Source organism: Channa argus, chromosome 21 (assembly GCF_033026475.1).
Source record: "Channa argus isolate prfri chromosome 21, Channa argus male v1.0, whole genome shotgun sequence".
NCBI classification, from domain to species: domain Eukaryota; kingdom Metazoa; phylum Chordata; class Actinopteri; order Anabantiformes; family Channidae; genus Channa; species Channa argus.
The window spans coordinates 2863578-2881744 of NC_090217.1; the positions used below are offsets into that span (position 1 = coordinate 2863578).

Genomic DNA, 18167 nt, shown 5'->3' on the forward strand with positions numbered 1-18167 from the left:
TTCCAGAATTGTGTTACATGTTACATCTACTCTACAACAGTTGACCTTCAATGTGGCCTATTTTCTACTTTTTTACAGCAAATGTTGTAGCAATTTTAGCAAAAGCAAAACTTTTAGCTATTTTTTAAATAGTTCAGCTTCAATTTAGCATAAGCAGAAGCAAACATTTCCGGTTTTCAGCAAAAACAGTTCAGCTTTTTTCAGCTTTGGTTGGAAAAACCTTTTTCTGAAGCACTGATGCATTCACAGTGCATTTTCTTATCGGCCTTTTCTAGTTTTAAATTGCCACACAGTACACAAATACAAACAGATAAAGTAAAGGATGAATTGAATTATGTGTGTTGAAAATAAAAAATTACATTTTAGAGTTAATAAACTCATTTTCATTCCTCTAATGGTAGAAGTTTACTTAAGGTAAAGGATCAATGCCAGAGTGTAAATAAAAATTAAAAGTCACGCCTTCAAACATTGTTTTATGACTTTTAGTGCAGGACGTCTAGTAAGTGAGTACTTTTACTTAAGTAGGATTTTGAATGGAGGACTTTTATTGAATTGAGAACAACTCCACACACAGTTTGCTGTTACAAAATTGCACCACTTTTATTCATTTAAGGCTTTTTAGTTTTAACTTTACATTTGGCTTCACCCCACCCAACCTCCCCCCACACCTCCCGTTGCTGCTGCTGTGGGTTTCTGTAGTGAAAGAAACCACTTCAGACGCTTTTGGTAGCAGTTTTAAACTCAGCAGCTGAACCATAATAATTCAGCGGAGTGGAAATTGGATTTTAACCTGATACGTACTGGCTGAACTGGTTTCTTTTACATTTCACTGGTCATCATGCCACACACACAGAAAAAGAAGCAGATTTAATTCAGTAATGTAAAATAGTTTCTTCCTGCTGTAATTGAGTCACGTGGCTGCAGCTGCAATCATTAGTTCAATGAAATGTCCACATATTACAGAAACTCTGGCGAGCACATCATACTCAGACCAGTACAGAGATAGGTCCTCAACATATTTAGCCTAGCTTAGCACAAAGTCCCCTTATTTAGCATTAGTAAGCAGTATGTAAATATTTAATAAATGGTTTACAACACATTTTAATTTAGCTGTAAGCAGATATAAGTACAGTTAACAATTGATTATTAATTTGCACTATTTATCCATTATTTATTTCAGATTAATGTAGTTATGTTTGTCATTTATGTTTATCCACCAACTTCCACTTATGGAAGCCCACAAGAAGAGTTACAGTTCAAAAATGCATTAATAAACACTTAGATAAGCTTACAACTTCAATAAAGTGCCTTATAACTAATTCATTAAATGTTTATACACAATGCTAAGGGGACTAACAGTAAAGTGTAACTCCATCATTAATGAAAAAATATAACCACAATTTATCATGGCTGTTTTAGTATGATTCAAAAGAAATGTTTCTCAGATTGTGTAACAGCATCTGAAACGGTTGTTTCATCAGCAAACGTAAGGGGAGCTGCATTTGTGAATTATTAGAGGCTTCTTACAAGCGCAACCACTTTTGGCAGAAACTGCTTTAAAGTAAGGCCAAGTTCAAACGCTTTTCATTCCTTGCACACGATACCTGAGCCCTTATCTTTGCATGAGAACCGCCAAGTGCAACGTCACACACGTCTGAGGAAAAAACGGTCCAAAAGCTTATGCCTTTCAGAAAAATAAAAATCTTAAATGTTCAGACAGCTTTTCGGACACCCAGGGTCTAAAGAAACATTGTGGATCTACTAAAGACCAAAGTAGCACAGGTCTTAAGTTCTATCAAATGTCGAACGCAACTGCAGCCTTTTTGACTCTGGGTGCCAGAAAGGTCTGATTGCAGCCGTGGCCAGGTGTTGATTGGACTGGCTGTTCTCTGTGAGAGCACAGGTGAGATATATACGTCTTTGATCAGCCAGTGAGCAAACTGGGCATTGTTATCGCTGTGTAAAATCCTGATAATGATATAGATATCTCATATATACATATATATGTGTATATAAGAGATATCTGCCATGATTTCTAGCTTTACAAAGTTATAATTTCTCCATTTTTAAGTTGAAACTGTTAATAGGGTGATGATTCTACTATGTGTTAATGATTGTGGTCATAGTGGGTAGTGGAGTTCCACCGGAGTGCATTATATGAAGTGGTGGCTCTAATGGATTAGTCCCCCTATTTAAAATAAACGAGGGGGCTAAAACATTAGAGCCACCACTTCATATAATGCACTCCGGTGGAAGTCCACTAACCTTTATGACCTCAATCATTAACACATGGTGTAATTATCAGGTAATTGTTCGGATGGTTTCAACTTAAAAACTGAGAAATTATACGATTTATAACATGTAAAAGAAAAAAGAAGAAAAAACTATTGCAGTTATGGCAAACTGTGGACGCAGTGTGTTTTCTGTCATGCACCCACAGAGGGCAGCGTTGAGTACATCATGAATGGACTTATAAACAAAAGAAGCACTGCACTTACATAAGCTACATAAAGGGGAAACTCAGGCTGAAGCGTTCTCATTCTAAACTCGTGGATGTAAATCACTGGTCGCTTTAAAAAATGTATTTCATGTTTCTTTTACTTAAAGTGAACATCATGAACACTGTTCCCAACGCCACAGCTGCAAACGCACTTCTCTCTCGAAAGCTTCTGCTCGGCATGCAAACTGTCGCAGCATCTCCTGGAGGCCAGACTGAGTACTGACACAAACATCAACATGCTACATGACTGAACGTACTGGCGGAGAACCGGAATACTGACCGCAGTACCACGCTGTACTGCAGTACTTCTTGTAGTACAACACTGTGCACAGCAGTACTCACAGAGGTCACTGGTTCAACATCTTGTATTTGTACTCTGACCACTCTCACATTTCAAACTGAATTAATAGGTCATTGAAAGGCTTTCTGTGGCTGCTGCTTCACCCAAAACCTCTGTGTTTTCCTCTCTGATGTGTTGTGTTAATAAGATTAATAATCAGGTAATAATGTGGTTAATCATACAGGCTGACCGCCCTGCTCAGTAATTAGAACACAACTCCCCCACCCAAGCCAAAGTGGTCATCACAGAAACTGGCCTGGTTCATTGTTGTAGCTCACTCACACTGACAAACACACAAAAACACACACTCAAACACATAGAGCTAAAGTACTGGACCAGTGTGAGTCTGCTGTCTGAAGGCAACATGTCCGCCCTGGGCAGCGGGTGTGGATTCAGCCCACCGTGCCACTAACAAATAACCTGCGGCTACTGCTGGGGTTTTTTTTTTGGTAGCGTAGCAATGTTATCATCTCCTCACTATAAAGTCAACATTTTCTAGTGGTGGACGAGCTAGTTGGCTGCTGACAGTACTAATTACTGTAATTGCTTCTCATTTGAACTCTTGGATATTTTTCGAAAGTACACAAAATGCTAAGGTTTGATTGTTCATATTGAAACTAATACTTTTGCCAAATAAACCTTTAGCATCTAAGCTTTTTCTGCCGAAAAACATCACACAGGCTTGAAGACGGTAAATAACAACCATTGTCTTTGTGGTCACAGTCCACAGATCCCCCGGGTCACAGATTTTAACATTTCTTGGCGTATTTCTAACGTCTTCTACAAGCTAAAAGATCAACATGTCGGATTTAACTTCCCTTTTAACGCTGCTAACTCATTCCTATTGTTGCTAGTTCATAGGCAGAAAAAGAGAAGCTAATATTGCTAACACCCAGTAAACAGTAATGCTTTTAATAGATTTTACTAGCTACCAGGCTAAAAAAACCTAGAGCTAGCTGTAAATTCCAATCAACTTTTTAATTTAATTTCAGGAATTTGCTAACAAAACTAACGGCAAAAAGTTGGTACAGCGGTCAGCTAACTTGTGTTAGCTCGAAGCTAACGAACACGGGGAGCTGACCCCACAACCTGCTGCGACCTCCTCTTAGCCTCACCCCTCAATTCCAAAACAAAAACATTGAATGACTTTTATAATTTTCACACAGAATCATAATAATAACCACAGCAATAATAATTAATAATCACTGTATGGATCCACAGGTTGGACCCGAGCCACTCAGTCAGTCATGTTGGTCGCAACATCACCGGCATGGTAACCCAACATGGCCAACGCAGAAGCTGGCTCGGTACTAATGGAAAATAAGTAAAAGAGAAGGAGAACAAAAAGAAAAATAAGGCAGAGGAAAGAAACCTTTTAAAACTAAATAGCAAGAAGGCACACCCCAGCGCAATGGCCTAGTAGAGAGTATGATGGGAACCGTAGTTTAAATTTGCACAGCCCCCATTCCTGCAACAGCAGAGTCGTCGTCATCATCATCAGCGCTCCCACTGCAGTCTTTTGATGTTTGGTTTTAATGTTTCCAAGGCAACAATCTCTATCAGACAGTGTTGTGATGGGATGGGAAATTTGGGTGTCATGGTAACAGAGGCGGCTGATGCTGATGATGACATGGTCGTGTAAAAGGGGCGTGGCCAGCTGGAAGATGTCCTGTGATTGGTTGGTTGGTTGTCGGTCAGGTATGCAGAAAAACTGAAAGGGACAACAGAAGACACAAAACAGTGTGTGTAAATAAAAGTGCAAACAATACAAGGCTTAAACCATCAATACAAAAGGTTAGAAGACATTTTGAAAAAATGTAAAGAAAGTTCAATGGGGTCTCAGTATGTAGCCACGCCTGACGGAGCCAGGTGAGGATGTCTGAACAATCAAAATTATTGAAGTAGTCATGAAAACGTGAGGACTGCTAAGTCCGAACTATGCAGGAGATACAGACTAAGGAGATTCAATAGTGATTCAGAAAAAACATTTAGTCCAATAACTGAACTACTGTCATACTTTACAACATTAACGTGGGTAGTGGTTCTTCTCATTTTTGCTGTACAGAATCACAGCTCTGCCCAGTTGGGATTTTGTAATCATAACTAAATTCCCAACATCCTTACTGTTCTCAGGCATAAAATAATCTGCAGAAACTGCACTGCACTTCCCACATTCTGCCACTAATTACAAATAGAATAAATGACTCCTTTATTATACAGAATGCAATGAGCCACACAGACTAATTGATTCATCTAAGAAATAATTGGCAGACTAATCCATTCTTAAAAACATTGTTAGTTGCAGCTGTAGTACAATACATTGCGTGCGTGTGTGTGTTAATGTCCTACTTGTCATTAGAGAAGTTGACAATTGGACTTTTTGCGAGCCTTCCCTGGAACTGGACTCTTCCTGTTGATCTGTCGCACAAGGTCATAGAATATCTGCACACACACAAAAACAGATATTTTTAACATAATAGTAATTAAAACAAAAATAAGCAGGGTTTCACTGAGCCACATTGGTATTAGACTTATTACCGCACATACACGAAACCATGGCATTAGAACCAAGTCCTACCCATTTGTAGATACACTGAACGCAGTCTGGACGTAGGTTAAATCTGGACCTAACATAGTTACCTCGTTCACATTGATCTTGCTCTTGGCCGAGGTTTCCAGGAAGGCGCAGGAGTTCCACTGACGAGCGAGACCGATGCCCGACTCTTTAGCCACCACGCGCTCCACCTCCAGGTCGCACTTGTTACCAACCAGGATCATGGGAACCTGTAACACCAAGCCCAATATTCACATCCGTCCGTTCAAACAGAACCTCGTTGAATACACAATCCTGATGTGTTAAAAACACAAAAGGTGCATCCATGAGTGGCTGGTACTTTTCTTTCCCAGGATGTGAAGTCCAGGAACTCAGGCCTCCTGTATCTGCATTTCCACAGCAGTGCCAATACCCAGAGTGTGTATACAGTGCTCATAATTTCTGTTCAGTTGTTTTGCATTAAAGATGAATATATAGGGCTTATTATCTTTTAACTGAGCTTTTTTTTTTTTGTAACAGTAACTTTAGAGGCTCTGACTTCTTAGAGCCCTGAGCTGTGAAATCTATGGTGACATCAGTAACATTCAGTGCCCCCCTCCAAAAGTTAATGGGTCTTCATAAAGTACTACAAATCAACCAGGACTGTTTGTGGGGAAGTGAATTTAGACCCTGGTTCTCAACACAACAAACCTTTTAAAACAAAAGTACTGCAAAAGGTATCAGTGCTTGGTTCAATTAATAACTTCACATGTCGCATCAACGCAATTATCACGGTAATTTCAGGAGAGCTTCATGTCATAATAACAAAGTATATTGTTTGCTATATGTGAGAGTGTGTGTGCCGTACGTCCTCTGTGTCCTTCACTCTGAGGATCTGCTCTCTGAGGTCCTGAAGGTCGTTGAAGGTTGACTGAGCGGTGATGGAGTAAACCAGAGCAAAGCCCTGACCGTTCTTCATGTACAGGTCTCTCATTGCTGTGAACTGCTCCTATAGACAGATGGACAGGCAGACAGGTGGTCAGGGAGACAGACACCTAGGGACGAAAGTAAGTGGACAGCTCTGTATTTGTTAGTTTTGTTTAGTTAAGGAGCTAAAAATTCCATTGGGGATCTTTTCAGGGGCGTCAATAGTCTTTCCAACAAAGCAAACTGAAATAAGGTAAAGAGCTGTTTGTGTTAGAAAAGCTCAAATATGCCAACAACAGAGAATAAAAATAATCCGTCCCCGTGGAGTTTACGGAATGGCTGTAGCTGTAGCGATGCGACCCCGGACTTCCTCCTGGTGGGTCAGGCGAGCCACATGTCATCGGCGTGTGAGCGTGTGTGTGAAGGGCTTGTTTAATTGCCTGTTTTTGGTGCTTTCAACCACTCTCACTCACTTGTGTGTAAAGAGATGTTCATTCCTAATTTGGAGACTTGCTTTGTTCCCGCTGCTGTGTGGTGGCAAATAGGACTTAGAGACAGAACCTGCAAAGTGAAAGAGCCAAAACTCCACATACTTAAATGTGTTTCGTGATTCAGGTGGCATCTGTGTGTGTTCGCCAACTGAAAGCACAGAAACGGTGGCTTTTAAGATACAGTATATGTCGACTCAAGATCAATCTCAGATCTCGAGAAAAAAGGGGGAAATAAGCTTAACAACGTGACAACAAATGTATTTATTTCCTCTCAGTGCCACCTCCCAGGCTCTGTAGGCTGCAGCCGAAAACATGAAAGCTTTCTTATCCACCTCTGAGCGAACACCGACAGCAGACAGCAGATACGTGTCCTTTGATCTAAGAGTGCGATTGGCGGACGAGTGCCATAAGAAAAAAGATGTGAGGGACGTTTATCTAGAGGGGCAAAATATACAAATGACTCAAATGGTGCAGAGAGACGTGGGCGGCCCACTCTGAAAGGAAACCGCTTAAACAACTTTACACCAGCAGTTGGTTAGATTGGTTAGCATAGAGACTGGAGTCAGCTTTTGTACAAAAGACCAAAGTGTGTGAATACTATACATCATCTATGCAACACATTGTATAAATATGGAAGTTATTAAAAAGTGGGCTCAAGGTTTACATTAAGGACCCAACTGCACGACTACAAAGAACTGAAGACAGGGAAAGGATACAGCATCATGACCAGAACTCTAACGTGTTCTACATGGAAAGCAGTACATGACATGACTGGATTATTTAAACATTACAACGTGGAACTCCTCATGAAAAACTTGGGACATCGTAACTGAAAGTGACACGTTTACAACTAGAAGTACAAGAAGATACGATAGAAAATACTCTTGAAATAAACTGAGATGGATAAAGCAGCAGAAACCTCTAAACTGTGCACGAGCACGGCCCTGGATACGGCAAAGAAAAAAAGAAAAGAAAAAGGAATCTCATTCATAAAGACAGCGAGGCGGAAGCTTAAACGAGACAATATGGTCCAGAGTCCTAATGTCCCAGTGGCTGCAAACGGTGGACTTACATACAACTCAGAACTGGTGTGATAGTCAGAGACACGGTGGTTAGAACAAAGGAGCAGGGTGGGGCTGAGTGTGTGAAGGGCTACACAGATGTGAATTGTGACAAATATGTAAAAACTGAATGTGAAAAATAATTATAGGCCACAAATAAATGTAATGAAAGAGGAAGTACAATATTTTAATCAGAAATGTAGTAATCCAGAGGAATAAAGGGACATTTCCACACTTTTAGCTTTTAAAGTCAGAAACAAGGTTTTAACTGGTTTCAAATCTTCCACTGTTTTGCTACTGGCACTAACTAACTAACCCGTTGTGTTTCCATGTTTTCATCTTAGTAACTAGTATGAACAAAACTGTGCTTTTAAGAAAAATACTCTAGTTTCTAAAAAAGCCTGAAAGACAGTGAGGGATCTTCGGACTAAATAACAGATGAGGTGCATTAATATCAGTTATAAATAGGTGGACAGATCTTACTGTTCCTGCTGTGTCCAGGATCTCCAACATACACTGCTGTCCATCGACCTCCACTTGCTGAAGAGAGACAAAGAAACAGAGACAACCTGAGCCCAAAATACTAACAGAGACAAACAATAAAACTAATTCAAAACAGGAATGTTCTCTTCCTTTCAAAAAAGCAGATGGGCTTTATTTTTCTCTTTATTGGAATTTGTTTTGATTATTTTTATTAAATGACTTATTCTTGTGTGAGTGGGAATTGGGTTCAAAGTAGTAGAAAACAGGTTTGAAGAGGCTGAATTAAGGCCAGTTTTTCTTTCTCTTTCTTTTGTTTGGGTCCATTGTGATGCGCAGAATAATGTTTTTACCATTAACACTGTGCATTAACTCAGCTCTTTGGTGTTTGTTTCTATGGTCGTCAGCCTCATACTTATAATAGTAATATATAAAAAAACAAAAAAATATCACAAAGCTTTAGACTTATTGCCTAAAACATGACCCAAGTCCCCATTTTTGGATTTATTTCTCTAATGGAGTAAGATTTACAGCCTCAATTACTTCCTGTTTCTACTTTTTTTTAAATCACCTACATGTGAAATTTGCTTTTGTGTGAAAATGGAGAAAATGAAAAAACACAAAAGTCGTTGTAATCTCAACAACATACGGGCATTTTTGGGAACCAACACTATGGAAGAGAACAACAGCAAAGGTCTGTGAAGGCTCATCAAATGTTGACAGTCACACTAAAGTGTTGTGCATGAGGGGGATTTCACACAACCTGGCAACCCAAATGCTGATCTATCTAAGTTTTAGTAGCCGATTTAAGGAACTTTACTAAAACTATGAAAAACAACATATAAAGGATGGTTTTCCTAAGTTACATCTGATATAGTTTAGCTGACGCTGCATTGTATTGACAGCATCAGCTAAAGATTTGTTGGGTAAGCACATGTTAAACCACATAGTACTTGCATCCGTTGTGCACCGTGGATGGGTGGTGTATCTGATGCAGGAAAATGTGAGCCACAAACAGAGAAAGAAATTCTAAGATTTGAACTTAGTATATTGAAAGTGAAAATGCTAAAAGACGATTCGTGTCATGTGAACTTTCCAAGTCAATATTGTTACTTATCACTTGTATATTTTCACTTCATGTATCATATATCAGATATTGTACTTACAGTTGAATTGAAAATAATTTAACCCCCACTGAAAATTAGAATTGGCACAATTGACAAAGCTGTTAAGCAATAGTCAACGCAAAATGCAAGTTTTAATGATATGCAGTTTTGTATTATTGAAGCCCTTCATGATCAGTGTCTTCAGTACTTCAAACACAGTTTGCCTGCGAGTGTGGTACATACTCAAACACTATTCAAGTTCTTCTTATCTGATCTGTTGATCGCAAACAGTTGAAAGTTTGTACATTTTGCCAATACATGTAATTTGCAGAGGGAGTTGAATATTTTTAATTGCAACTGTACTTTTTAACTTTATATCATAATATTGACTGATTTAATAGGTTAATCAATTAATTTGACTTAGTGCTTTAACTTTTCACATGATTTGTCATTTGTCATCTGATAGTGTAAAACACTTGTAATGCCACTTTTCTCTGATACCACACTTGATACTGTGTTATCCTCGTCAGGTAGGTGGAGGTGGAAAAATGTCTGTGGTTTATTTAGAGCGGTTTTAAAATAATTGATGAAAAGCTGCATACAAACTCTGCTGTACTAACAGTCATTTATGTATTTCTTAAGAAAACCTTTAATATTTGCGACTGTGCTTTGGTTGTTCTTTTTTTCCTTTTCTTTTCAGCAAAAGTTGTTTTGTTTATAAAACCCAGGGATTCTTGCGTGTTGATGTGCCAAAACTAATGTGGCAGCATCCGGCAACTTTGACTCTGTAACTTAATAATTTGTGCTTAAAGCGAACAAAAGACAAAAAAAAAAAGGAGCAAAACCATTGATGTCAAGGTGAAGAAAGCGCGGACAATAAAGTCAACAAAGGGAACTAAAGGCAAACTAACTTTATAAAACAACGCTACATTCAGGTGAAGCTGTAAGTTACTGTAGATCTGCCTCAGTTGTGATGTCATCAGTTGCCGATACCAGTTAAAACATGTTTAAAAAACTGTTTGGGAGAACGACTGATAGAGACTAAAGACTGGAATCTTTAGACAGCACACACTTAACGATCGTCTCTGCAGTCTGTCAGCATCTGTGCAGTGGATTTATGAGGATTTCACTGTCCAGCAACTCAGAAGTAAAACAGTTTAGTAGTTGTATCTGTACTGTAGATCTGTAGATGTCGACAAGAACTCAAATGTAAGTACTTGTACTCAGAGCCACAAAGTGCTATTGGCACATCCCCAGATAATGTGGATGCTCCTAACATTTGACTGTGTTTCCTAATTTTTACTTATTGAGACAAAAACTTAACATACCACAAACATTTTTATTTTTCTCGTGGCACATTTGGGCGTCCAAAGCCTCCGTCTTAAACAATCACGGCTTCTCCTGCTTCCTACGTTTCACTTGTCTTGTCCTTCTCTTTTCCCTGTTTCTTCACCTTCATCTTTGGCTTCATATATGTTAGCACAGTTAGCAGCTGCCAACATCATTCAGACAATTTTCCTATCACTCATTCCCAGGTTGAGCTCATGCAGACTGTTAAAGTCAGCTGAGACCCATGGGTTGGCTCCGTCTTACCTTCCTGTAGGAGTCCTCTATCGTTGGGTCGTATTTTTCCACAAAGATTCCCTGAACAAACTGGACAGTCTGGAGAGAGAGAGAGAGAGAGAGACAGGCAGTAAGACAAAGAGAAGTAGGGCAGTGGTGTTAATGGAGCTCTGTTCTGTTCTCTATTGGAAGTCATTAGATTGGAATTAATGTGACACACTGACACATCTCCATTATATGATCTGGAGTAAAGCACTTCATTGTAGTGCGGTTAAGACCCAGTGTTGAGGGGAGAACTGACGAAGATGGCTCACAGAAAAACAGGCAGTCTCACACAGTTTGAGTCGACTTTTAGAGGAATTTTCCCAAGTTAGAAAAACCTAAACAAAACCGTCACCGTAACGCATGAAATAAGACACACAATCAATGTATCCTTAAAGTGTAGTGTCAGCTCTAATGTAAGGCTTTTTTTATTTACAGGCTGTCTGCTTTAGGGGCTCAGAAGTATTTGGAAAGATGACTGCTCAGGTGCTCGATGACTAGGTGTGTTCATTTAAAAGTAAGCAGTTAAAAAGGTCTAGAGTTGATTTCAAGTCAAGTGAGTTCTCTCTTGCTTCCAATGAACCAAATAGATGATTTGGCTACAGCTGATGCTTTTTCTCTCGTGTGGATTTATTTCGATTTTATTCAACCCGACGATGATTTGTTCACTAGACACTAAATTTCATATTGATGGTAAACAACTACAAATTCCAAATGCTGGACTTGAAACTAACTCTACGTTTTATCTGCTCACCTGTAAATGATCTAATGAGGCCAAAACACGTGTCATTGAGCAGCGGAGCCTCTAGAATTGTGTTGAACAAATAAAAGTGGCTCTAACTCCTCTCATGGTGCATTTTTTTTATCAAACGGGAGAAGACACTGCATAAAGCAGTTTTTCAGGACTATTTCACTGGCAGATGAATCTAGATGTGATGTAGTTAGTGCAACAGTGCTTAATAGTTTTAGGCTCAGATATACACAATATCTGTCAAAGTGACACATTTATCATTGGTTTGGGTCTTTTATGGGATTTAGTGGCGGTAAGAAAATCACAGAATGACACAAACAGCTGAGCAGAGACAGCAAACTTACCAAAGCTGACTTGCCGACTCCTCCTGATCCTAAAACAACCAGTTTGTATTCACGCATCCTGACTGTGTGTCTGCTGGGCGAGAGAGAGAGAGAGAGAGAGAGAGAGAGAGAGAGAGAGAGAGAGAGAGAGAGAGAGGTTGCCAGGTTACTAACATCACAGCAGCCAATCACAGAGCAGTACAGTAATGTAAACACAGAGGGGTCATGTGATCATACAGCTGGGGGTGATGTCACAACTGTGGAATCCTTCTTGGATACAGTTGCTGTGTGTCCACATGTGTGTGTGTGTGTGTGTATAACTTCTGTACTTAAGTGAATGTACTTAGGTTAATGCACCTGATGCCCTACGGTTCTGAGGAAAACCGAGTACATTTTACTGCATTTATGTTGCAGATTTTTAATAAAACCTAATAAACTAATAAATGCTGATGTATTTTTATGAAGTATCTGTCAGTGCTTTAAATGTTACCATCAGCCCCACTTTTACCTTCTGCTGGTTTCATTTCACATTTTTGTTTTCAAAAGTTTCATTTCTCTGGTGTGTAGCCTCTATCGTTTGCCTTTTTATTGTGAATAGAAGAAACACATTTTCATGTTGTTTCGCACTAACTAGTCAGAAATCAGGTAATGCGGAACATGCTGATCTTTGATTCTAGGTGTGTCAGTGGCTCAATCGGTAGAGTGGCATCCTGCCGACCATAGATTTGAACTGGTTACCATCTAGCTGTGAGGCAGCAGTGCTAACCACTCCACCACCATGCTCCCGTGAGAGCAACAATTAACAATTTCTGAACTCTTTGCAAAGCTGCGAGCCCACACTGTACTGTCCCTGAACACCTTGTGTGTGGCACATCAGAGCTGCTGATGAGAGCTTGTTAACACCGTTGGGTAAAGAGTTCCCTGATGTTCTGCCGTACGTAAGTCTGCAGTGGAACAAGCAAAAGTTATAGTCGGACAAGCAGCTTCCTGGAGAATCTCTTGACCTCTGGGGACAACAGAGACACTATGGCAGAGGCTGTTGAATCTGGATCTACTGCAAATGCTGACAGAAACAAGACGAGTTCAAATGAATAGGCAGGTTCGTACTCCTGCTATTTCGTTTGAAGAAAAAAGCCTAAAAACATCACAACATATATCACAATTCTTTAGAAAGGTTTCCACAAAATCTTAGGCACCAACAATCATAAAAAAGTCAGGGTCAACTGATTAAGCAACTCTTTACCTTATATTGTGATGTTCGAGGTCAACAAAATGCTTTGCGAGGTCTTCTTACAGCTTTTGGGGTCATTTTATGCACAAGCAAAAAAACTGCACAAAGCTCTATTGTTACATGTTCCAGGTCCTGCTTGTCCTGAATGACTAAACACACCTGATCCAGGTAATCAGGCAGTGGGTATGGCGGGAATAGTTGGAAAATAAGCAGCTCTCGAGGACCTGGAATGATTCCTGGTTTACAACAAGGTGATCTACAACCAGATGGACCCTCAGTTTATACAACCGCGCACACAAACAGTAACCGAGATCTTTACAAAGCTCCCAGAGCAACAGTAACCAAGACGTCAGCACCAGCTGTGCGATCACATAACCTCTATGTTATCATCAGCCAGATGCAAGCTGGGTAATTATTACCTCCTAGTGAGAGGGAGGGGGGGGGGGGGGGTCTTCAATGTCTTTGCATGGTTGTGTGGATCATTTTTGGTTAAACCCCCTCATTGAAAGAGGAGTCCAGTCACACATTCAAAGGGCAGTATGAGGATCCAGACTTGGTTTTAGGTTTGGGTTCAGTGTGTAGTTATGATGTTTAACACCTACAGTAAATCAGCTAAATGCTAAAACCCCGTTTTTGTCTCCGGGTTTTTGACACATCAAAACTAATCATGAACTCTGTGTCGTCTAAGAAAGTGTCGGACTAATTGGACCCAAAGAGAAAAAACACTCTCAAGCCTGTGAAAGCAGAATACCATCACAATCACCGTGATATGTGCTGAGATATGCAGATGACACACTACTTTTGAAGCTAAAACAGCCTTGCTTCTTCTATTTTGACCATGTTAAAACAACTTTAAATATAGACTTGTTCTGCTTTTAGAATCTGAAGCATCAAATAAATATACTGGCTGCACACTGTGCCTGCTGTTGTTTTCAGATATTGTCTACGTGATATGAAAATGCAGTGTTGTTCTTTGTCTCGTAAGGGTGTGTCTCAGATTTGGTTTTTATCTCTTTACTTACTTCTGTAACATCTGGTGACGGCAGATGACACATTTACATCATTTACTGTTAGTTAATGTGTGTTGTCTCTGATTTATAAAAGACAAAAATGGTAATTTTGCACCTGAGTAATCCCCAACAAATATACACAAAGAGGAAACTGTCACTGTTTCCACTCTTTAAATTAAGCATGAACGTCTGAACTTATGGCTTCATCACAGAACAAGGCAAAAACAAAACCAGTGATTCTTTGTTTCATTTTTTGGACCATCTGAATTCAGGATTCTCAGCGACAGACAGGAGACAGACAGGTCATTTTAAGCTTGTCTGTGATCATTTTACATTTGCTTTTGGATGTTTTGTGTCTAGTTCTTGGATAACTTCAGGTCATTTTGCATTTCTTTGTGTTGATTTTCAGTCTTTTCACTTTGGAACAAAACCTATGAAGTGTAACTTCTGATGCTCTGGTGCCTGCTAAGCCTGTTGGGTAATCACATCCATGGCTAGAATCTGGCTCACGCTGGGTCACAGCTGCACCTGTAGATCAATTAAGCCACACTCCAATAATGAATTTACTTGTTTTGACTATCCACTGAAAAGGCTTTAAAAACCGATAAATCTATTCAGTATCTGCCCAAAGTCTAGTTGCACAGGCTTTTGTTCGCAACCCAGATTCCTTTCATGTGTTTCTAAGGGAACTTTAGCGCATTAATATCTGAGCTAAAAAATCTGATCCTGAAGGTGCATCAAGCAATTGGGTGGAGACGGGGATGGATTTCAGCGCCTGAGGCTCTGAACACCACCCGCCTCACTGCCTGTCTCTCTCCAATTCGATGCAACAAGTTCAGGCGAGTTCAGGGACTCGCAGGAAGTCATGGACTGAAGCAGCAGCAGCAGGAGCAGAAGGCGAGGTCAACGATGGGAAAGCGAATCCGCTAAATGAGCTGAAAATCTTCAATTCCTTCAAAACTCCTTCGAATGCCCCTGTTCATGTTGCAACAGCTCGATGACACACGTGCAGCTAAACTCCAGCGAACAATAAAGCATTTTTACACCCAGACTCATTTAAGGGGGGCAGCAATGAAGTTATAACACAACAAGCTGCAGCAGGAAACTTCCGATTTCAGAGACAAACAGTAAATAAATTCTTTCAGTCACTTAGTCGCCTGTGCAAAAACTACCAGTTAATACAACTGACCTCCACAGTGTAGCCTGGATAAAATCCAAACTACTCAAATCAGCAGCATGTATTCACTGAAATACTTCAGTACAATACTTCGGAGGTACTTTGACTGCACTACATTTGTCTGACAGTTTTAGTTACTTCACATTTTCAGATTTCTCCACACAAATCATTTGTAGGTCTTAGATAATAAGCTGTGGTATTAAACTACACAGCCGTCTTTACATTCAGGGCCGGAGCGATTCGTTGAAGGTACAGTGTGTAACTGTTGTCGAATATTTATTCAGTAGAGATACTGTGTCCTCTGTAACCTGAATGTGACCCTGACTCACCGAGCAGCGCAAACTTTCGTTTCTTTCAGGTTTGTTGACGTGCTCAACCTTTAATGAACTCAACAGTTATTAAGTTCATTTAAATGCAATAAGCAGAAATCTCATTTTAAATACGGTGGCCAAAACATTAGAACCACCCCTCGTATAATGCTCTGACAATAATAATAATAATAATAATAATAATAATAATAATAATAATATAATAATAAACGCATAGTAGAATTACCACCTCTCTGACAGCTTCAACCTATAATCTGAGAAATTAAAACACTGAAAAAGTAGAATTCATGACAGAGCTGCTGTATTGGTCACAATCATATGCCAGGTCGGTAAATAACGAGCAATAATCCCAATTTTTGGAATTTTAACAAAGCAAACAATCGATTAAATAAAGAAAAAGAACTGCAAATAATGTAAATAAATATTAGTTACAGTAACAGCTCCACCTACTACAATGGGGAATATGACTCACACAATACAACATGAGTAATAATACTGTATTCACTGGAACCATGGAATCGGCCACTTCAAATAATACTTTAAATAATCTAAGTGTATTTTCCTGCTGTGTTGAAATGCAACCAAGTTCTTTACTTAACAAGTGAAGTTGATAAATGTACAGTCATTAAGTACAGTCTGAGTATTTCCATTTCCTGCTACATCATAATTTGACTTCAGTTCATTTCAGAGGCAAATATTGTACTTTTTCTCAACTCTCTTTTCAATGTAGTTATTTTTCAGAATCACATTAATAACATGAATACAGCATAACCATCAGACTTTTTTGGTCATTTGCTTTTAATTGAGCAGCTACATGTGACCAGCAGCGACTTCAGTCATTTACACTTTAACTCAAAATATTTAACCATCAAAACTTGCATGATTTAAATACATCATATTCACTGATAGTAGCAGACATCCTGCTGAAGTGTACTTTTTACTTTTGGTACTTTTTTGTAATTTTAATAAAAGATCACTTGACTTTAGCAAATGATCTGAGTACTGCTTTTTACCAACATTTGAATGTTTTTCTACACTGTGGCTAAATGTGAGTATTTTGCAGCAGCACTGTATTTGATCGGTACTGCAATAAGTACTCGCTTTGTAGTTCTGCTTCCTTCCAGCGTGCACTGGCAGCATGATGTTAATCTACTAAAGTAAAGTTGTTGGATGAGAAAGATGGACACACAGAGACAGATCCCTGAGTCAAGCACAACTAGGTGGGGCCTGTCAATACTGTGTGTGTGCTGACAGTACAGCAGCGGAGGAATAAAACCAAGCCTTGTCCATAGCCTGCGCACACACGCGCGCACACACGCGCGCACACACACACGACGCACACACACGCAGACAGCTTCCTCCAAACTCATAAACTGCTTCAAGTTACTTCCTCTCTTTTTCCTCTAGCAAACCAGCGGGAGCTCCGCAGCTCGGCGGCCGCCTCAGAACGCTCCCTATCGGGCCAGCTCCGGCAGCAGACCCTGCTGCCCGGAGGAAGAGAGACAAGCTGCGGGCAGGAACACAAAGAGCTCTACAGACAGCCGCCATGATGACACCCAGCTGTCCCACTGTCCGTCTGTCTGTGTCTAACGCCAACACTATTATTATTATTAATAACGTGGCTCCTGTCTGTCTGCCGTTCCGTCCGTCTGTCCGCCGGTCGCTCGCTTCCGCAAACCCAGCCCAGCTCGGCACCGGCCTGTCTCCCTCCCTGCCTGCCTGCCTCAGCTCGTCTGTCAGAGCCTGACCCGCTCCGTCCAGAGTTAATCTACGTCTACATGATGGAGGGAAGAAAGAAAGGAAAATAGAGGCAAAGCGGAAAAGGGAGAAAAGGGGGAAAGGAAGCGGTACTCACAGTCATCCACCCGTCCACTCCACTGCGTGCTCTCTCTCCCTCTCTCCTCCAGTCTGAGTGAACGTCGCTCTATCACAGCCGCTCCCTCCTGTCGCCACCGCTTAAGTGTCAAGTTGGACGCGGCAAGCGATAGCGTTTCCTCTCAGTTCTTTCACAATAAAGGTGGCCTGCCGGATTTCTTTCGGTCTTGTTTGCTTCCCATGTTTGGCAGTAATTTCCCAAGAAAGCAAACGATTCTTTTAAACAAGTCGTTACCTTTTCAGATTTTTATTCATAAGCAAAAAAATCTTATAGCTGCTATAAAATTCGATCAATTTTAAAGTGACACATTCTAAATCAAATCAAATAAATGTATTGAAAATTGCCAAAACGTTTTTTCCCCACTGTCAATCCAACATTGTTAAACTTGGATGTTCAATGCATTAGTTTCTATAATATTTTGGTTTAT

General features: G+C 40.0%; 1 protein-coding gene across 3 annotated transcripts; it reads right to left on the minus strand.

Annotated features, from left to right (window-relative positions):
• Window positions 1-522: 522 nt before the first annotated feature.
• LOC137106806 (ras-related protein Rap-1b) lies at window positions 523-17869 on the minus strand. 3 transcript variants are annotated; one of them, XM_067490728.1, is made up of 8 exons: window positions 17720-17869; window positions 12139-12208; window positions 11032-11100; window positions 8336-8392; window positions 6242-6382; window positions 5481-5624; window positions 5190-5282; window positions 523-4551 (listed from the first exon to the last, which is right to left on the minus strand). In XM_067490728.1, exons 2-7 carry the CDS (start codon window positions 12193-12195, stop codon window positions 5196-5198), a joined length of 555 nt encoding a protein of 184 aa, XP_067346829.1. In that variant the 5' UTR covers window positions 12196-12208; window positions 17720-17869; the 3' UTR covers window positions 523-4551; window positions 5190-5195. The 3 variants fall into 3 exon arrangements, with proteins under 3 accessions (XP_067346829.1, XP_067346830.1, XP_067346828.1); XM_067490729.1 differs by having other exon boundaries at window positions 12139-12211; window positions 17720-17830; XM_067490727.1 differs by lacking the exon at window positions 17720-17869 and adding an exon at window positions 17252-17552 and having other exon boundaries at window positions 12139-12211.
• Window positions 17870-18167: the final 298 nt, after the last annotated feature.

Excerpts from the sequence above, each read along its gene's own strand:
- LOC137106806 (XM_067490727.1), bottom strand. The coding sequence starts at position 17,412 with ATGGCGGCTGTCTGTAGAGCTCTTTGTGTTCCTGCCCGCAGCTTGTCT. Across the intron at positions 11,101-12,138 it reads GAGTCGGCAAGTCAGCTTTG|ACTGTCCAGTTTGTTCAGGG; the intron begins GTAAGTTTGCTG and ends CTCTCTCTCCAG. Across the intron at positions 5,625-6,241 it reads GAGTGAAGGACACAGAGGAC|GTTCCCATGATCCTGGTTGG; the intron begins GTACGGCACACA and ends TTGGTGTTACAG.